The sequence below is a fragment of the Podarcis bocagei genome (assembly GCF_964188305.1).
Source record: "Podarcis bocagei genome assembly, chromosome: 1".
Classification (NCBI taxonomy): Eukaryota; Metazoa; Chordata; class Lepidosauria; order Squamata; family Lacertidae; genus Podarcis; species Podarcis bocagei.
In genome coordinates this window covers 102,059,244-102,081,666 of record NC_138125.1, presented here as the reverse complement: position 1 = coordinate 102,081,666, position 22,423 = coordinate 102,059,244, and the positions used below count along the sequence as shown (strand labels likewise).

Genomic DNA, 22,423 nt, shown 5'->3' with positions numbered 1-22,423 from the left:
CCATATGCCCCAAGGCAGATTTCCATATGTATTCTATGTTCCTGGTTCCAGGAGGAAAAATGCTTCCTCATAATTAAACCTTTTAGAGCAGTCTTCAACCATTTAATGCCTTCTGGATATTTAGGACCACAGTTTACATTGGTCCCAGGCTGCATTTCCATTGGCCCATATGATGGGAACTCTGAACCAAAACATCTGGAGGACACCAGGTTGGAGCAAACTCTGGGTTATTGTCATTAACTCCACAGCGTGCAAAGTATTTCCATCCATGTGCACATGAAAAACAACAACACCACCCACATGATACATGACATGATTGGATTCCCACAGTTACCACATAAAAAAGTTTATCTCCATCCATATTCAGAAGACTACTATATTCAGATTGGTAAAACACTGAGAAATCATTTTAGACTGTAATGGTTAGCTAAGCAACATTGTTCTATCTTTTTATTCTAATGCTAACTGCAATTCTCCCTTGAATCCCTTGAAACTCTTGAATCTTTAATACATATATTAAATTAGAAATCTAGAGTTGTATAACATAGCTTTACTTAGCGGATCCTATCCTCCATGCAGCTGTTCTTCCTAATGCTATTGAATTGCTCAAAGGAGAGCTGACTCAGTTATGTCTCTTTCACCTTTATGATACTATACATTTGAATTGCCTTATGTGTTCAGAATAAGGTTTTAGAATATGGATGGTGGTGGCTCTATGTGTTTAAAATCGGAAAAGGCATCTCTCAGTGGTCCTAGAACAAGAGAGCCTGTTTGTCAGGTACCATGAGAGGGAAGTTGAGGGCATATGTTGTAAAACAGGGTCAGGACTGCAATACCTCAAGGACCATGAGTGATCACCAAAGAAGAAGAAGAAGACATCATGGACCACCTCTCCCCATTTGACCCAGATGCTGTGATCATCATCTGAGGCCTTGCTTTGTGTGTCTGCTCTGCAAGAAGTCCAGAGGGTGGCAACACAAGAACAGGCCTTTTCTGTGGTGGTTCCTGGCTTGTGGAATGCTCTCCCCAAGGAGGCTTTCCTGGTGTCGTCATTACATATTTTTAAGCTCCAGGTACCACTGTACCAATTTCATAAAACATCTGAAACCCAATTTTCCTTCCTTTTCTCTTTTATTTAGAACTGAAAGAAACTGGAAGGTGTAGCTGTAGTATATCAAGAACTGCTCAAGCTAATTGCATTGTTTAAGTTTAAAGGGCATTCATTTATATTTAGATAGATTAGCAGATGAAGCAGGAATAAATTTCATCATTGCAGAATGTGATGATATTTCAGGATTATGCTGTCTTTACTGTGCAATCCTATACGCATCTACTCAAAAGTAAGTTCTGTAGAGCTCAATTGAAGTTTCTGCCATGTAAATGTGTATAGGATTGCAGTTAATCTCCTTACTGAAGATGAATGGTTTAGCCATTATGGCATGAGAATACTAGGGTCCCATGCTGTTTGCATTATGGAACACAGAAAGCTGCCAAACCTCAAGTTTCAGCAACATAACAAGTGTCCATGTGATTTACTTTATTAGCTACCTGTGTCATATTAGTAGTTAGTACAGTGGTACCTCGGGGTACATATGCTTCAGGTTACATACGCTTCAGGTTATAGACTCCACTAACCCAGAAATAGTGCTTCAGGTTAAGAACTTTGCTTCAGGATGAGAACAGAAATCGTGCTCCAGCGGCGCGGCAGCAGCAGGAGGCCCCATTAGCTAAAGTGCTGCTTCAGGTTAAGAACAGTTTCAGGTTAAGTACGGACCTCCGGAACGAATTAAGTACTTAACCCGAGGTACCACTTTACACTGTTAGACACTTAACATCCAATAGTGGGGCAAAAGATCTAGACCTTGTGTGAGACCAAAGCTATACTATGCAGAAGGGAAAGCCCACACAGATAAGCTCTTTCATTTTGTGTTAAGCTAGGTATCTTTCATCATCATCTTCCTAAAATGCATTGAAGGACATCTGAAACCAGTCGTTCAAATAAGCTGCAGCCAGTCAGTTTTGCATTTTGCTTTTTAATTTTTTATCATTTGGTCATTCATTCATTCATTCTCTTCTTCCAGAACCTAACTGATGTGTATATACCTTTGTGACTACTCAGTGCTTGAAAAGGATACTTGCTCCTTAGCAGGTGTATAAATACCTATAGAGTCAGAACTTAACCTCCTGCCATCTTAGAAATCTACTGTGAAAGCTTGCTATATTCCTTTAATTCATTTGGTCTCTAAACTGAAGGTCTTATTTTAATCAGAAACTGGAAAAATTGTACTTTCTTAAAATGGTATGTGGAACATGAGAAAAATAATCACCACCATACATTCTGCATATTCTGGCAAGTAGCCATAAATTCAACAAACATACAGGTTGTTTTTGTCTCTTATGAAAAGATCCAAGCTATTTTGAACAACTTAAATATAAAATTGAAAATAATTTTAAAATATCCTGAAGTTTTTATTTAAAATATTTCCTTTCCAGGATGAACAAAGCCTTGCATGTTTACTGTTCCAAGTGAGTCCATCTGTGTTCAGTAGGGGTCACTCCCAGGTAACCATATATAGGACTGCAGCCTCAGTTATGTTAGCAATTTCCCAAGATATGAAAAGGGAATGTTGTTATTAATAAGATGTTAGTTACATTGATATCCATTCAGGCTTCATAAAATGTATAATGAGAACTTGTGACCCTTATTGATGATAATGAAGGTGATTGAGAGAGCAAACAAAGTTAATGAACGATGCAGTTGTTCTTCAGAAGATGTATTGATTGCAGCCTTTTCCGACTATGCACAAGAAGCTAGACGGCAGGAGGCTTTGTCACTAACGTTGACAAAAGCAGTATTTCAGCAACAAAAATCACAGTGGACTAAATATTGCTCCATAACTTTCCTGTTCATTTGTCCTCAACAAAATTGGAGGACAATTTGAGGAGGAGTGGGAAATCTTCAAAGAAATTTGCAAGGGGGTTATACTCACCCTTTTTGTATGGGGTGGCCTAAGAGCCTTTATTGAACCCTAGGATATCTACACAGGCTCCAAGCCAGTGTAGTGAACAGTCACTCCAGCAAGTGCTCAGACCTTGTATGACCTTAGAGCCAGTGTGGTGTAGTGGTTAAGAGCGGTAGTCTCGTAATCTGGGGAACCGGGTTCGCGTCTCCGCTCCTCCACATGCAGCTGCTGGGTGACCTTGGGCCAGTCACACTTCTTTGAAGTCTCTCAGCCCCACTCACCTCACAGAGTGTTTGTTGTGGGGGAGGAAGGGAAAGGAGAATGTTAGCCGCTTTGAGACTCCTTAAAGGGAGTGAAAGGCGGGATATCAAATCCAAACTCTTCTTCTTCTTCTTCTTCTATGTATAGAGCGTTACAGTGCTCTGTCTCTGTGTGCTTTTAAAATGTTTTAAGACTGGACCCCTTGTTCATATCAGGTGACTAACTCTCTTTAGGACCATATTTGGTCTTCTCCTCAATGGCAAAAGAAAAGTCAACCAAAAAGGTTCAGCCCAGCACTAAACAGAACAAAAATTAGCAAATGGTAGCTTCTGTTGTATATTTTTGTTGCTGTATTTTCTTATATTTTGTAGTCTGCTCTTAGTGCCGTTGATGAGTAAAAAGAGGAGACACATTTTATAACATAACTTACGTTGTTATTTCCTCTTCTACCCTCTGCTTCATGTTTCATTGCATTATTCAGTTTGGAAGGGATAAGTGTAGAAAATAACAATCATAAATAACACTGTAGTAAACCAGATTTGTTTCCAGTAATTAACAAATTCATGGCCACTTGCCATATCCGGAATGAAACCACAGCCATCTGTGATACTTCAGTGGGAAAATGTCTGCTAAACCTAGTCTATAGCCTTGTCTGTCTATGAAATTTGTTTTCGAGTTTTGTCCATGATATTCTAGTCATAAGTTGTGCTTGAGACCTGTTTTACATGTTCCAACCACTTAAATTGTCCACATAGATGCAGCACTTTACTCCAGTAATTATAAGTATAGTTAGTGACATCTTTCAAATAACACAGGTGTTAGCTGCGGAGGAGAATGGGTGTCAAATTTCTACCCTCTAGGAATCATGTCACAATATCTTGTCTATTGGGGAATCCATGACCATTTGCAAAAAAAAAAAAAGAGCAAAAAAAAGACCTCTGAATGTTGCAGAGAATTCTGGGGCATGTTCTAGATTGCATAATACATTCATGTGGAGTACTGGCAAGTCCACCATTGCCATCATCTCTAGATCAATAGTAGCAAGCAGCCTTTAAGAAAAGCTTTTCCATCATTACTGATCGTAACTGTGGAAACTCAGATAAATTTCCGGGTTAGCGTCATCAGCATTGGTGGAGTTCTTCTGACCGAGAGGAACCCGCTCCGCGAAAATCTGGTCTTGCCGCTGCGGCGAAGGCGGAGACCCTTTAAAAATCCCAGGCGGAGGAAGCCTGGGAACATGGGATTTGGCTGACACCAAGAGCGCCTCCCCTACTCGCGGGGAAACCCTTTTTCGGGGTCCCGAAGCAAAGTGGGGTGAGTGGAGCGGCATTTTGAATCAACCGCTACTTTTACGGAGTGAAGCCGCACAGCCGTTGCCGAAGAGCGCTGACTTTTTCCTGTGGACAATTGGATTCTAAACAATTACCCGTGAGTAGAACGGAAAATTGGATTACGAAATATTTTAATTTGGCACCGAAGCAGGAAGGTTCTAAACAGGAAGTCCGCCTTCCGCTTTTGTAAATAGAATGAAGCAAAATTTTGCAAGCTAAAGTCTGGAAAGTCGTATACAAAAGACTAAATTTCCTTCAGTTAAAACTACCAAAACCCCTCTTGGAAGCAGGAGAAGAGGAGGGGGAATTTTAGATTGTTTAAGCCTGCAGGAGAGAGAGTAAAGAAAGATAAATTTCCACCGTCTCAAACCTGGGAACGGGGTGTCAGAGACAGACGTTTTGGGGAAGTTCATTGACTGAATGAAACGTCTTTTGACAGATAGTTAAAAAAGAGAGACATATTGATTCCAATGTTGCCTTTTGCATTTAAAAGAAACAAAATATTTGAAAAATGAAAGTAACTTTCTTTTGTTGGACCTGCTTTTAAAAGATGGATACAAATAGAAATTGTCTCCTCTAGAGGGAGCTTGTTAAACTGTTGCTGGAGTCGATCTGGGGAATTCCACAGCTGTGGAGATTAAGGATCGTGAGACCAGACTTTGACCTTGGACAAGAATGTGCCTAGAAGAAGTTTTGGTGCTTGCTTTTTGCAAGACGCTTTGTTGGAGCAGCTGCATGAGAAGATGGATTTGATGACTGTTGCAGTCAGTAATTTTGGACAAACAGTGAATACGCATATAGAAACCATTCAGGAACCAATCCAGGAATCTGCTTTGACAGGGCAAATGCAGAAGCTAATGGAGGAGGCTGTTGTTGAACCTCAACTAACACAAATGGAGAGACCCGAGGCCCTGCAGGAGCATAAGCTGCAGTCTTTGAAGACTGAACCTGGAGAGGGTCAGATTTGGAGAGATGGAGTACTGTTTGGTTTGGAGATGGGAAGTTGGATGGATCCCCCTATGCAGGGCCGTTTCGGCTCTTGGGATTTGATTTTGGGCCAGGGGGGGTCTGGAGTTGTGGGGGCTCTTAACTTTGGAGGGACTTTGAAACATGCCTTCAAATACTTTTTGGATTACAGTGCTGACTGTGGAAAGTTGGCTGACCTGTCGAGGGGGGATGGAGATATTGTTGGGTTGGAGTCTCCCCGAGACCTACTCCTCAATGAGAAAGGAAAGAAATTAAGAAAAAGATCAACAAAAGACAAAGTAAAGTGCAGGTATAAACAAGAAGAAGATCTGCAGAAGGGACATGGAAAAGACTTAAGAGCCTCGGACAGAAGATCACCAGGTTGATGGACTAGATGGAATGGATAGAAAGGACTGACATAACCCGAGACCAGGAAGAAGAGACGATGGATGAAGATTGGAAGAAAGTTTTTAAAAATTCATTTTGAGAAATAGTGTAAAATTAATGAGTGTTAGGAAAAATGTTGGAATGAAACTATTTGGCTTTAGTAGAAACGATATGGAGTTATGCATAAATAAGTATTAAGTTTTAAGTTTAAGTTTTAAGGCTTTTTATGGTAAGATAAGGTTAAAATAAATTAAGGTAATTTAATGACAGAATACAGTGAAAGATGGAAAGGATTTGCTGAGTTAATTAATAGGTTAGACCGTTAAGATAAATTATAGAATAAAAATTGTAAAGTACGAGACTGGCTCCATTATTATCAAATAATGGAGGTCTACAAACAAGACAGGAAAGTTGGCTTCCAGGTGGAGAAATCAAAATTAGAAACTGAACTGTTAGAACCCAATACTAAGAATTTGTCAAGAATGTATAACTTGTTGCTGAAATGGAATACACAAGATGAAACAGTTAAGTCAGCTATGATTAAGTGGGCACAGGACATTGGTCACAATATTATGTTTGCGGACTGGGAACAGTTGTGGACCACCGGCTTAAAATTTACGGCATGTAATGCCTTAAAAGAAAATATTATGAAAATGATGGTACATGACCCCAGTCAAGCTAGCAAAAATCTACCATCTGCCTGACAATAAGTGTTGGAAGTGTAATGAAACTGAAGGTACTTTCTATCACCTTTGGTGGACGTGCCCGAAGGTTTTCTGGGAAATGGTTTTCTGGGAAATGATATATAATGAAATGAAAAAGGTACTTAAATGTACTTTCCCTAAGAAACCAGAGGCCTTTCTCTTGGGCATTGTCGGCCAATTGGTGCCAAAGACAGCAAGAATACTCATTGCAAAGCATTGAAAGTCCCAAGATCTACCCACCCTGGAAGAATGGCAGATGAAGGTGATAGACTACATGGCATTGGCTGAAATGACCGGCAGAATCCGTGATCAGGGGAAAGAGACGGCGGATGAAGATTGGAAAAAATTTAAAATCTACCTGAAGAAACATTACAAAATTAATGAATGCTAAAATGTTGAGGTTCTTGAAAAAAGGGGAATACAGCGGCATAAGATTAAGTAAAAGAAAGGAATAAATAAGGGATAAATTGGACTAAAATAAGTGTTAGGATTTGCTGAAATAATTTTGGAAATTAGGATGTAGAAAGGGGAGGTTTGGGGGAGTCGGAGAAGTGAGGTTTATGAAAAAAAGGATATGGAATTATACATGTTTGTTTGTTGTTGTTGTTGTTTTATTTGTTTGTACTGTCTATAAATTTTTTTTTGTAAAACCAATAAAAATATTAAAAAAATAGAATAAAAATTGAGAAAGATGGAAAGAATTTGCTGAAACAATTAATTGAATTAAAATACAAAAAGGGAGGTGTGAGGAGGTTGATGAAACAAGTAAATGAAAGATAAAGATATGGAATATGGATGTGTGTTTTAATATTATTGTTCTTTTTTGCTGTATTGTTGGTTTTTTATGTTTTCTTTTCTCTATGTATTGTAATGTATGTCCTGTTACATTTTTTTGTTGTTTTCTTTTTTTCCTCTTTTTTCTGTAATTTTTAAACTTCTAATAAATATCATTTTAAAAAAAAAATTCCAAAGAACCCCAGAGTTCCTCTGAACACAGTTTGAAGAAAACCATTGACCTTTACCGGACTTACGGTCTGATTCTGCAAAGTGCATTCTTAAGTCTCTCTAACTGAAATCGATGGGATTTACAAGTACTTAACTTTAACTGGATCATGCCCTTGGTGGGATGACACAATATTTAGATTGGCTAAATCCTACTAACTTAAAAAATACTTAATCATCATCAACTCAGGTCTTTTCTTCAAATTCTAGTACTTAGCAGCCCTTTACTGGAAAATCATCTCATTGATTTGCACAGCAATATTATAACATTCAGTCTCTCAAAATCGGATTATTCTTTATAGTGTTAAAAGTCATGGCAAGTTGGTCTTCTATTTACAAATGTAATTTACTCTCATGAGAAAGTAATCTTGTTAAAATATTGTCAGGCTAATTGAAATTGATTTGTGTTTACTAAACATAGTGGTTGCTAATCAAATATCAGGCTTAGAAGCTTTGGAGGTACATTTGATAGATTCTTGTTAGTCTTATACTGAATGAATCAGTGAGTCAAATCTATTGAGAGATAAATGCAGTAGAGCTTTTTCAGGGCTTAGCAGTTTTTTTCTCTCTCTTTCAAAATGGATAAGACTAATGTGTCAATAGTGTGCCTTCTGTGAGATGTTACGCTTTGCGAAAGATGAGATAGTCATGAACTCTGGATTACTTCTGCTTGTATTATTTGTCAATAGCTCACATTTACTTTTCCAGCTGCTTAATTACTTTGCTGTTCTGCCACTCTGTACTACTGAAAACTATATTCACAAAGCCATAATTTAAATTTTGTGTTCTAAATATGCCTGAGGACAACATTGTCAGTTGAGCCTAAATAAGTCATGCATAGCTTTGGACTGGTATATCTCTGTCTTTTGTATTTAGCCTCAAATTTTCTATTTTCCACTATCAACAACATTGATGTGTCTATTTTCTGCATTTTTGTAACATATATTGCTGTTGTATAAGAAAGGGTTGTAGAGGTGGGAGTTCAAAACTCTCTTTAACTAGGAAGTATATTGTACGACCTCAGGCGACTAATTTTCTCTTAGTCTAACCTACTTCAAAGGCTGTGAAAATCATTTACCTCATATACACTGCCGCCACTTACTTTGAGGAATGACGGTATACAAATTAAACAAATAAAATTATGGAATAAACTTTTCAGTATTCAAGATTGTAACAGTCATTCTTCTGAAAACATAAAGTAGAATCATTATAACTTTTGTTACCTAGGGTAGTATTCAACTTTTACTCAGAGAAGACCCGTTGAAGTTAATAGTCCTAACCGTCGTGTTCTTTCATTTCACTGGTTCTACTCTGAGTAAAAGTTGAATACCATAACTAGGTTGTTTTTTTTAACGCTTTGATATTCATTAATATTGCAATTTATGAGCTGCCAAGGTTTAAAAACAATGAAAAGTATTTTAGCATCTTAAAAGGCTGTTTTATTGTGGCACTAACTTACACTATTATACTTTATTTAGTCTTTAGGTGCCACAAGACTCTTGCAGTGCAATCCACACCCTCCTTATTCTGGACTGGGGGCGGGTGAGGTTGGATTAGGTGGAAGTGGCTCTCTGCTGAACATTCCCATCTGAGCTGACCATCTGCTGGCCACCACTACCAAACTGATGCAAGCATGAGTTTTTTATGCAGCACTCTGCCTTTGGCCTTGCCAAATGTGCAGGTGGGAGTGCTGTTGAATGGGCTGCCCACTGATTGTAGCCAGTGAAAGGCCTTGTTCCAAGGATGTGCTGGGGATGGAATTAAACCAACCCAGAATTGCTTGGATCCAAGCCAGTCCCATTGTTGTCATGCAACATCATCAGGCCCAATTTTGGCCAGTTCACGCTGCCCCTCTCACCTTCTGCTACTGATTCCATGGATGCAAAGCCTCACTGGCAACAAGGAGGAGTTTGGATTGCACCTTTATTCCTCTCCCCAAAAAATAGGTTGAAACAGCTATTCTTCTAAAAGTTAATATATTTAAATACTAATTTAAGAGAGAGAACTTTTCTTTCAGGGAATAAACCTTGTGGTTTTGCTTCCTGTCAAAAATGCATAATTTTTAAAATGTGCTTTAATGTTATTTCACAGAAAACTCTTCTTTACCGACTATGGGAATGTTGCTAAAATTGAGAGATGTGACATGGATGGGATGAACAGAACAAGGATAGTAGTATCTAAAATAGAGCAGCCTACTGCCCTTACTCTAGACCTGATCAGTAAATATGTTTACTGGGTAGATGTCTATCTGGACTCTGTAGAAGTTGTTGACTACCAGGGACACAACAGACACACAATAATCAAAGGACGACTTGTAAGTACTATGTTTCCATATATACTTACATGTTTGTATGCATGTGTTGTGAATGTTCATAGCTGTAGCATTTCCTAATGGCAATTATTGTGTCCACTGAAATACTTTACAGAAAGATTGTTTCATAATTTTTTGCAAACAACAACGTGAGCCTATAAGTGAGGCAAGTGTTGACTGCCTGGCTACCGCTGTATACTAAATGTTACATGGTTTTTTGAGCATTTATGATTCAATATCAATTCAGCATGGACTTCCTGAAACTGCCAAACTCAAGACCCAAAAATGCAGGTTTTAAAATTGTAGTAAACAAAATTGTAGTAGCGTGAGAAATGAGCATGCATAATACACAGCCCAGGTATGTGATGGAAGTAAGTGGCTTTTCATCTCTTGGACCCCATACAGTTTTGCTCCTCAGAGTAATTTCAAATAATCTAATGGTGTGAACTAATTCGCAAAGTGAGCATACAGTGAAGCTCATGTGTTGAGCTCTGCCAAATTCACATCTCCAACAGGCCTCTTGATACAAGGAATCATCAAGCATTAGGAATTGTCCTTGCTTTGGGAAGACTCTGTATTGTACAGTTCTTTGAGCCTGTGACAGCTTCAATTTTTGGTCAGCCTATTCAGGCCTCCAGTTGTGTACCTGCTGATTTAAACTCAGCTTGCATATGTATATATAGGATAGCATATGAAAAGCTAATCTAAACTAAATTCAGGGTGGGCTAACAAAAACTACTGCTGTCAACAGGCTCAAATGAACCCCATGAGGGAGTATTAGTAGGACACAGTTTTAAACCACAACAGGAATGTCAAAGGATTAGATTTCATTCTACATAAGAATTTTTTTTATTTGTTGTATCTATCTCATGCATTTGCATTATGCACATTCTCACACTAGTCTCCCAGCAGTAGCACCTTTCGCTTTCTCAGAGACCCTGAGTCTTGGAGTAGATTTTTCAGTGGCAGGTTATCCTGATTTTGGGAAGGGATAGGATTAAGATGATATACCCCCACCCAAGAGATTTATAGACTCTGACAGAGCTTGAATGTTCTGGGGAATTTTTTTGCCGGCTCCTGCTAAGGCCTTTGTCTTGCTGTGGAATGGCAGTAGAGCTATTTACAACGTTGCTCCTAAGCATCCTCTCTGACATTGCAGATCCTGATCAGCTCCTTGGGTTTTTCTTGGGGGGGGGGGGATAGCTTCAGGCAGTTAAATAAGCCGGATGATGGCTGGAGAGCAGATGGCAGAAATCTCTGAGTATGACTGAACACAGATAGGCGCACACAAGCTTGCCTATCATGTGTCAGTGATAGCAGAATAGAAATCTTACTTCTCTGCCATTGTTGAGTTTTCAAGTTGAAATAGCAACTTGCAGAGGTTTTTGGGGTGGGAAATAGGCTAGCTAAAGGTAGAGTTGGGGACAACAAAATTCTCTGATGCCTGCTGTGACAGATTCGCAAGGTACTTTGAGGACAAAGTCATTAAGATTTGTTGCAAACTTTATGGTGGTGTAGTTACAGTATCAGGGAGGGTGTCCAGAACACTCTGGTTCTATTGTTTTAGACCCTTTTAGTTGTTGTGGCCTGATATTGTAGACAAGGAGCTTGAAGGGATGTGGCCTACCTCCTGTGTCCTTGGCCACAGTTCATCAGTTGTGAAAGCTGGACAGAATAAATTGATAGAGTAGTTCCAGGAGGTGATTAATACATCCTTGTGGGAGGGTAGTGATGCTGACTATAGGTGTGCAGGCACCCATTCCTCAGGAAACCATGCTAAGATACAGATGTATAGAAGAATTACTGCTGTTACAATTTTTCCTCTGGGGCAAGGTGATAGGATGGTGACTGGACAGCTTCAGGCATGCTTGGAAGAAATGGATTATCTGACCTGTTCAGGGTTTGTTTTAGCACTAAAATAGTCTTGGTCACCATGGTTGATGACCTAAATTGAGAGGGGGGCAGCATGAGTGTCACCCTGCTGCTTCTGTTGGATCTCTCAGCAACTTCTGATACCAACGATCATGATATTCTTTTAGAATGGCTCTTATGAGATGGAACTCATATGGTGCTTCTGCTCTTACCTACAGGATTACTTCCAGTGAGTAGCATTGGGGGACTTTCACTCAGCCTCCTGGTGCTTGTACTATGTGGTTTCACAGGGTACCATCTTTTTCCCATTCCTTTTAACATCTATATGAAGCCACTGGGTGGCATCATCCAGGAATTTCTGGTGAACTATCATCGTTATGTGGATGATACCCACTCTCCCAACATGACATCTGAATCAAGTGAGGCTGTGGACCTGTGTCTCCACATGGTTTATTGGCTCTCATTCCATGTGCTTCTGTCCATATGATTTAGCTGAACATGTTGCTCTACCCTGCCTTTAGGAAGTTACATCAGAAGCATGGATCATTTTTGTTTTTGTGTTATTTCCTTCTAAAGAACGCCTGATGTAGGCTCAAGTATTTAATATTGGTCACAGCTGGAGAAAGCTTATTGTGCTTGATCTAATCCCTTTGGCATCTGATATGTTCTTACTTACCTAAACCTCTCTACAACTCTTCTGAGTTAATTTAAAACAAAATTATATTGTGTAAGTAAAAAGAAAGCAGAATCCATTTGTGGTTTGAGTCTTAATGAGTTTTTCATTAACAAATATTGACTTTATAAATATGACTCCCATTATTCATTTCTGTGTGTAGCCTTGCATTGCCATTTGATTAGGGGGGAAATTGATAAGATCAGATAATAATTTTAAATTTTCTTCCCTCAGGTTAGACATCTTTATGGGCTGGCTGTATTTGAAGACTATTTGTATGCAACAAATTTGGATAACTACAGTGTCATACAAATAAACAGATTTAATGGCACAGATACACAGATGTTAATTAGACTTGAAAATGCTCAAGAGATCCATGTGTACCACACAAGAATCCAACCAACAGGTAAGGCTCCAGCAACTTCACTGCTATCCTTTACTACCTGTGATTTAAGGAAACAGTGTAGACCTTGGAATCAGGGAAGCAGTTTCACTCTTCATTGTAGGCATGGTTCCGCTGGTATGGGCAATTATTGTGACCCTGCATTATGTCTGATTCCATTCAATTTCACTTATGCTGGGGAGAAAAAGTGATTGGTACCAAAGTGTGCAAAGGGTTCCAAAAGGTGGTGTGTGGGTAGGGATTGGAATTACATTTGTGCATTCCAATGCACAATTCATTCAAATCAATGGACAGTATCCAACACAGGACATACTTTTTTTTCTGTATTTTGTTTTACATACAGTGCATACCCATAGTTCTTAAAACAAGGCAATCGGTGGAGTTTCTGTCTATGTATCTGAGCCCATGGTGTTGAAAAGTAGAGACTGCAATAAAGGGTCAGGTTCTCCATATTCCTAGTTTAACACAGCGTTAAAATTGAAAGAAAATGAACATGTCGGTTTGACATACCATATTTAGAAGATAAATCTATGAGGATGGCTGAATCATATGACTACTTTCCTCGAATAATGAGACACAGGGGGCAGAAAACACACCTACAATTATTATTCTAAATTAGTTTCCCATTATTTCCACTAGACAGCTACCAAGACATTAGCTGAACTTAAAATTTTAGTCCAACAGGATAAGTAGAAAAGTCATTAACAAGGACGGGTTCCATATGAATGCCCACAAGATAACTGTTTCACAGTCGCATCATGGTAGGAAAACAGTCCTGTCAACCAGGTCCAATGTCCCCATTAATGCTTCTCTTAAAACTATAAAATTAATGCTAAAAATTAACTCTTAACACAATGGAAGGAATTCAATGTCACCCTCTTGTGATTATTCCATCAGTGCATGCATCTAGGCCTTCCAGAAAGAATGATCCCCCTTTCCTCTCCCTATATGCTGTTCCAGGGTTCTCCTGACCCCGCCCCAGGCAATTTTTGGGAGTGTGGGGGGCACAACCCTGTTGTGCAAGTGTCCTTTCATAGGACTTCTGTTAACAGGACTCATTGGTTGATTCCCATCCAATGAATTTTATTATGATTCTTATCTTACATAGGTTGCCCACCAAGGAACCGTTAGTAGTAGCGAAAGAAAGAAAAAAGAAATGGCTGTGATTTATTTGTTGTCACAAACAGGATCTGTAAACATAACGATGTAGACTTATGGCCACACTATTTGTATAAGAGTTACTTTCTTACAAAGGATTCAAAAAGCTGTGTAAAGTGTAAAGTGTGATGTATCTTGAATGACAGAGCATCCATATACCCTATAAGTTCAGATCTCTGATGTCAGCACATGAAGAAGTATATTGCTGCAAAATGACTTTCTATCACTCTCAGAGGGAGTAGGGAGGTTTGAGTGTGCCTAGTACATTATTATGCTCTGCTGCTTCTTGCACCTTTTGTAATTACGTTTTATCCTTTTGTGCCATTTGCTATAGTTCTGCAATTATATTATATCTGAATTGATATGTTTTTGCTTGTTAAGGTTTGCTGGGCTGACTACCATATCAGTTGGGTATTATTTATCTTGCTGTTTTACAGTTATCAACTTTGTGAGCCATTCTATTTTTTTAAAAAATATATAAGCAAACAGAATAGGAATAAAGGGGAAAAACACTTTTATTGATAACAAAAGTATTTTGTATTGCATTTTCCATATGCAATGGGCTATATAATCCTTGTTTTATTTTCTCTTTATATTTTTCCCAGTAAGGTATTTAATGTCATGTAGCAGTGGCTGGGATGCAACTTTAGTTCTTTCAAGATCAAACATTTCAAATTTATGCTTGAGAGTTCATACAAACTGGTTATTGGTGTATTTAGAATAAGAGAAACTTAGCCAGCTCCTCCTTTGGAAATGAAAATCATGAAAATATGGGTATTACTAAGAAGTATATGAAGCTGAAAGCTGAGACTTTGGACACACACACATATATATATGAAACAGGAGGTAGAGAAAACGGCAATCACCATTGCCCAAAGAGCTGCTCCAGCGGCCGTCATCAGCTGCTAATACTTACCAGACCTTTTGCATACATGCTAGTGGTACTTTGACTGAAATATTAACGCCATCCACCAACGGATATTTGTGAACAGAAGCAACATTTCCATGTGCGCAGCTAATAGAGATGTGCATGCACACCAGTCCAAGTTGAACTACCTGGGTGTTTTCTTTTGATGAGGCTGGGATAAACATTCCCATAGGAGCTCATTGTGCATGACTAGACCTGGATTGGAGCCATTGCCATCTGATAATTCTAGTTGGCAATTATTATTTTTCTGTTAAGGATTACAACAGATTCCATTTGGTCCTCCAGGATTCCAATAAAATATCTACATTACTCTCAGTTCTACCATTTTGTATTCTGGTACAATATTCTTTTTGTCCTTTTTGTTGCTCAATCTCTTTTGAGGCCCATTCTGTATTTCCTGTAGAGTAACCAACAATGAAAAACCACAGTCAGTGCTTAAAAAGCAATATAGCCCTGTAGATCAGTATCATTCCTTATGAACATGGGTGTCTACTGGTGACCTTGAAATTCACCTGCAACAAAATCACGTCCAGCCCATAACCAAAAATTCCAAAAAACAATCATGGCTTGTCAGTAACAAGTCATGGCTTGTCAAACGTGAAAGAGCCTCCATACAAAAACTGCTTAGGCAGGTCTGCAGAACACTATACTTGATAGTGTTCCCTTTATCTTTATAAATTGTTCGGTATAATGGATTTTTATCTCAAACTACTTCTACAATTTGGGAAACTGCCCTCCCAACGTTATTAGGTCAGGAACCTGGAAATAAATAGGGTACTAGCTGATGGTAGTGTGTAAAAATGCAGCTGCTCTGGTTTTCAATGCAAAAAAAGGAATCTTCCTTAATAATTACTGTGCTTGTCTCCTATCCTCTTTCTAACCTGAGGCCTGAATCAGTGATAACACTTATTATAACTACGTAATTCTGAGATTTAGCTATAATGTGTTTGTCTTTTAACAAATAATACTTTGTTTATATTATGTCTGTATTATGGTGACTGAGCCTGGACGAAACTAGGGGAAAGATATTCATCCTCTATTTCTTTTCCTAAAAAGAAATACCTGGATGTTCTAGAGATTAATATTTGCAAATATAACATTAAGTGATATACCTTAACTTTCACTTTCAGTAATTTTATGTTGCTGCTGATCTGGAGGAATTTTATTTTCATCCTGACATTTTTCACTGCTCTTCAGTAGTCAGGCAAGCTAAATCACAATATTTTGTTCAGGATTTTGCACAGAGAAATGGAAGGATATGGTAGTGGTCATGATTTATAGGACTAGTGCTGTCCTCAGTGCCGTATTAACTTGATCACATGCTAAGATCTAAAGTGGAAACGGTTGTCATTTGCCTACCTCTTAAGGTGGTGAGATTGGTGGACATAAAGGAGAGGGCCTTCTCAACGGTGGCCCTGAAAATTATTATCATCTTACCTCCAGATGGCTATTGCACTCCAATCCGTTTGAAAGCCCCTGAAGGCCTAGTTGTTGCAGGTGGCCTAACAGCTATAAAGGCTGAGATGCATTTATTTTAATTGCTGTGCTGTAAGGGCAGTATGTGGACCGAGAACTCTCAGAAGTGCAAGCTGGATTTCGAAGGGGCAGAGGAACCAGAGACCAAATTGCAAACATACGCTGGATTATGGAGAAAGCTAGAGAGTACCAGAAAGACATCTACTTCTGATTCATTGACTATGCAAAAGCCTTTGACTGTGTCGACCACAGCAAACTATGGCAAGTTCTTAAAGAAATGGGAGTGCCTGATCACCTCATCTGTCTCCTGAGAAATCTCTATGTGGGACAAGAAGCTACAGTTAGAACTGGATATGGAACAACTGTTTGGTTCAAAATTGGGAAAGGAGTACGGCAAGGCTGTATATTGTCTCCCTGCTTATTTAACTTATATGCAGAATTCATCATGCGAAAGGCTGGGCTGGATGAATCCCAAGCTGGAATTAAGATCGCCGGAAGAAATATCAACAACCTCAGATATGCAGATGACACAACCTTGATGGCAGAAAATGAAGATGAATTAAAGAACCTTTTAATGAGGGCGAAAGAGGAGAGCACAAAATATGGTCTGAAGCTCAACATCAAAAAAATGAAGATCATGGCCACTAGTCCCATCACTTCCTGGCAAATAGAAGGGGAAGAAGTGGAGGCAGTGAGAGATTTTACTTTCTTGGGCTCCATGATCACTGCAGATGGTGATAGCAGTCATGAAATTAAAAGACACCTGCTCCTTGGGAGAAAGGCGATGGCAAACCTAGACAGCATCTTTAAAAGCAGAGACATCACCTTGCCAACAAAAGTCCGCATAATTAAAGCCATGGTTTTCCCAGTAGTGTTGTATGGAAGTGAGAGCTGGACCATAAAGAAGGCTGATCGCCGAAGAATTTATGCCTTTGAATTATGGTGCTGGAGAAGACTCTTGAGAGTCCCATGGACTGCAAGAAGATCAAACCTCTCCATTCTTAAGGAAATCAGCCCTGAGTGCTCACTGGAAGGACAGATCGTGAAGCTGAGGCGCCAATACTTTGGCCACCTCATGAGGCGCCAATACTTTGGCCACCTCATGAGAAGAGAAGACTCCCTGGAAAAGACCCTGATGTTGGGAAAGGTTGAGGGCACTAGAAGAAGGGGACGACAGAGGACAAGATGGTTGGATAGTGTTCTCGAAGCTACAAACATGAGTCTGACCAAACTGCGGGAGGCAGTGAAAGACAGGAGTGCCTGGCGTGCTCTGGTCCATGAGGTCACGAAGAGTCGGACACGACTAAACGACTAAACAACAACAAAGGGCAGGATTGAAGGGATGCGGGTGGTGCTGTGGTCTAAACCACTGAGCCTCTTGAGCTTGCTGATCAGAAGGTCGGTGATTCAAATCCCCGTGATGGGGTGAGCTCCCATTGTTCGGTCCCAGCTCCTGCCAACCTAGCAGTTCGAAAGCACACCAAAAAGTGCAAGTAGATAAATAGGTATTACTCCAGCAGGAAGGTAAATGGTGTTTCCATGCTCTGCTCTGGTTTTGATGCCCCATTGCACCAGAAGCGGCTTAGTCATGCTGGCCACATGACTCAGAAAAACTGTCTGTGGACAAACGCTGGCTCTCTCGGCCTGTAAAGCGATATGAGTGCCACAACCCCAGAGTCATCTGCGACTGGACTTAACTGTCAGGGGTCCTTTACCTTTACCTTTTAAGGGCAGGATCAGCTAACAGGTCTCACTAGTGGAAGTTAGCACAAGGACTTCTGTTACTGCAATGAGGCTTTCTCCCCTCTCCTCCCCCTGCACTTGGCTTCCTCAAATTGGCTCTTGCGGGAGGGGGGGCAGAGAACCTTCAGAAAAGCATACAAGGGGAGGAGAGGCAGGATCATATGTATGATAGACTGAAAAGTTTGTGATGGCAAAATGATTGCTGTGGCGCAATGTGGAATCCCTCACTGAGTTTTATACCGTGAGCTGGGATGTTTCCTCACTACTTATTGCCAGTTTAGGAATTTCGGGATTAGAATTATATTGTGGTTTATATTTCACATGCTTTTTAAAAAATGACGTGAGTGTCCTTTGAACAGTTATATTACAGCGGCACAGTAAAGCTGTCAGCATTAAGTATGGAATCCCTACAGTGGCAGAGCTAAAGTGTATTACTCCTCTTATCATATGCCTTTTATACATTAGTGTTTTGAGTGCCTTTTTCATGGGTCTGGCCAGTGGATCAGGTTCTTATCATGAAAGTAGGATCAGAGAGACTACAACCAGGTGGTAAGGGATCTGTATTATTTGTCCTGTTCACATGGCTACCAGCCTTTAAACATTATAGCAGTGTTGTGGGTTGTAACCATGGGAAAGTAGCTCCTACAGTGTAACATATAAGGGAATCTTAGTTACCAGACACTTTATACATATGTTTCAACATTGTATTTCTTAACACTCCTTATACAGGAAGTGATTATTGTTGTTGTTGTTAGTTAGTTAAGAAATGGGAGCAATGGGGTCGGTCTTGAATCTTTGGTATAAGATAGGAACAAAGCAAATGAGGGACAACTTTGTAGCAGGAGGGATAGGCTTATTATGGTTACAAGAAAGGCCTGCTTGTTCCTTTAAAACAAATGGGAAATGTTTGTACCAGTTCCTCAGAGTATTAGTGCTTATCTTTTGAAGAAGAAAGATAAAGAAATAAGTGGCAGTGCATTGCAGTAAATGAAGAGGAAACCTCATTAATATTTACCTTTTTTGTTCTTTAAAAGGGCTGCAAAAGCAGACCATTAAAGAACAGGGTTTCCAGGTTAATCATCTTAGACTTGCCCCTTTAAAACTGCATTACAAGTAGGCAATACAGCTGGGTCCACTCAGTTGTTACCTGGATCTTCTGGCTGTTGCTCTCCTCTCCCTGCTCTATGATATATCTGGAGATCTACTCATTACAAGGCAGGGAGAGGAATTAGAGAAAGAACTGGTGAGTCACTATTTCCCCTGTTTAATCTGGTGATTTGAAAGAATATACAGTGGTACCTCAGGTTAAGAACTTAATTTGTTCCAGAGGTCTGTTCTTAACCTGAAACGGTTCTTAACCTGAGGCGTGCTTTCACTAATGGGGCCTCCCACTGCTGCTGCGCCGTTGGCACATGATTTCCGTTCTTATCCTGGGGCAAAGTTCTTAACCTGGAGCAACCACTTCCTGGTTAGCAGAGTTTGTCACCCAAAGCATCTGTATCCCGAGGTACCACTGTATAGCCCATTTCCAGGTTGTATCCTGGTCATCCTAGTATGGAAACACCCAGCCTTTTAAGAATGAATGAATGAATGAATGAATGAATGAATGAATGAATGAATGAATGTGGTAACGAGCTATACTAAAATTTACTAAAATATGATCAAGGGGAAATGTGGGTTTTAGGATCAGTGGAGATGTACAACATGAACTGTGCACCCATAGTAGTTGTACAACAGTTATTCACAAGATCTGAGTAGCAGTGCTGTATGAGCCAGGGCAAGTAACAATAACAACTTATTTATACCCCAACAACAACAACTTATATATACCCCACCCATCTAGCTGGGTTTCCCCAGCCACTCTGGGCAGCTTCCAACAAAAGATGAAAAATACGTTAATTTTCATTTATTCATTATCCAGCAACACTAAGAGTAGACATGGATCACTGAAGAACAGTAATTAACAATAGCAGCTGAGATCATGCAGTGCACACTTTTCCAAAATGTTATAATTTCCACTGTAATATAATCATGAGTAAAGAATATATATGTGAAGAGTGCTTGAATCCATAAAGATTATCCTGTGTCCCAGCCAAATAGGTAGTATTTACTGTTTGTGGACTACATGCTGCCTCCCTTTTATTAAACCCTCTTTGCTGCTGGGAGTGTGTGTGTGTGTGTGTGTGTATGTGTGGGGGGGGTGGCCGGGGGGGCAACAAAGACGTGGCATTCAAGTGTGTCTTGTCACCTAAGTTCTCTCCCCACACTGATGCATATGACAGTGATGCTTTAAAAGGATTTCTAACCTGCTGTTTTTCATTTGTTGCAGTCAGGAACCATGCATGTGAACTAGACCCATATGGAATGCCAGGGGGCTGCTCACACATCTGTTTGCTCAGCAGCAGCTACAAAGCCAGGACTTGTCGCTGCAGGATGGGTTTCGTCTTGGGAAGTGATGGCAGGTCATGCAAAAGTATGTTGTTTAAAATCAAACACTTTGCCAGCAGCTAATATTTCAGAGTGGGATTCTGAGTGTTAATTAACATCATCATCAACAGCAGCAGTGCTAACCTTAAGTGATAGTTGATGAAATGTGCTTGGCAATATGCACCTGCCATTTTACCCCCATCCTGTTTTTATTTGCTGGTGTAAGTTTTTTGGCTTGGGTTTGGCTTTGCAAGCAGCAGAGGTGAGTAAATTAGTCCTTTCGCAGAATGATAACAGCAATTGAAACATTCTGCTTTATCTGGTTATCCTTGTCTCCTACAATATGCTATTGTGATAAGTCTTTGTCTTAATCCTACAAAATCCTTCTCAGGCTGCATTAAGGGCTCTCAGTCATCATTAATTTGTAACAACAACAAAAGTCCTATAACTTATTGATTTACATATGCTAATACATTTGCTGCCTTTATAAACTGGATTTGGTTCGTGCAAATTACGTGAAATGTTTGCACTTCCTTTGCTTTCACCGAAATCATACTGACCCAGGGCTCACGGCAAAAGCATTATATTCTCAACATTTTGCTAAATGGAAACATTCAGGTAGCTTTGTAGAAGTATTTTCCTCCTCTGAACATTTTTGTACTGGCTGTAGTCCATAGCATCTGCTGTTCTTTTTACTCATTAAAAGATTAATATTTCACATTTCCTGCAATAATCTTGAAGGCAGTTCACAAAAGCAGAAGTTTACCAAATCGATAAAGACAAAGCCCATATAAATGTAGACAAAAGTTGACAGCTACATCCTTAATTTTATCCAAAGGTTTTCCAAATAGCCAAGGTTTGGCTCCTAGTATTTCTGAGCGCTCGCCTTTCAAAAGGTGTGCAGTGAGGCAGGTAGGCAAATACCTTTGATGAAGACTTCCACAGCCTAAATATTGTAGTCAGAAAAAGACCATGCCTGGCTTCCTCACTTGTGCATGAGATGGCAATGGGATACCATCTGAGTAAGTTCCTTAGGTATCCTGATTCCAGACCATTTAGATATTAATGGTCAGAACCAGAACTTTGAAATGAGCCCCAAAGCAAATGAGCTACCAAAGCACTTGAAACAGCATGAGAGTGATATAAACACTTGGTCAGCCTGGGTGCCTCTAGATATTTTGGACTACAGCTCACCTCAGTTCCAGCTTTGCACAGATAGCTGTGGTCTAAAAACATCTGGAGGGCATAAGGTTGGCAAAGGCTGCTCTGTGCCAGTTGATCTTCTGAACGTTTTTCAATGGCAGACTCAGATTCAACACACTGCAGTAATCCAGCCTGGGACATAGCTTTGTGAAGCGATCTTCAGAACGGCTAAAAGGGAATAGCTTATAAAAGGCAGGAGATGACTAAGTAATAAATTACTTAAATGCAGCCCTCCAGTCCAGTGTTCTATTTGCTGGACAAAAGTGGCTCTACAAAAACATGCTCACAGTGTTAAGTGGAAGATCTTAAATACTGTGTAGTTCATACAGAAGGAGACTTCATAATTCTTTCAAGGCCCCACGTTACGAAATGGGCCACTATTTAAGAAAGAAACAACATGATTGATATTTGTATGGTACGTTTTTCATTTTGGCAGAATGCATCTGCACAGATATGAACAGTTGAAATTGCAGTTCTTTGCGTTGCACATTTTTGTCTGTTTGCTAAAGTTTACTGTACTGGTATAGTTAATAAATCCTAATGACTTGAAGAATGCCTGAAATATTATAACAGGCCATTTTACCCTGGCTCTAATGTTATCCTATGGTCGATTCG

General features: G+C 39.7%; 1 protein-coding gene across 7 annotated transcripts in view; it reads left to right on the top strand.

Moving 5' to 3' along the window:
* LRP1B (LDL receptor related protein 1B) overlaps positions 1–22,423 on the top strand; it is a 765,918-nt gene that overhangs the window by 516,712 nt on the left and 226,783 nt on the right. For all 7 annotated transcript variants that reach the window (XR_014001603.1, XM_081167487.1, XM_081167486.1 and 4 more), the window contains 3 exons: positions 9,706–9,928; positions 12,705–12,876; positions 20,508–20,651. Coding sequence is in view for 6 of the 7 variants with exons in the window: in XM_081167487.1 (XP_081023613.1) it covers positions 9,706–9,928; positions 12,705–12,876; positions 20,508–20,651 (539 nt within the window). In the remaining variant the exon portion in view is untranslated. The remainder of the gene's footprint in view (positions 1–9,705; positions 9,929–12,704; positions 12,877–20,507; positions 20,652–22,423) is intronic.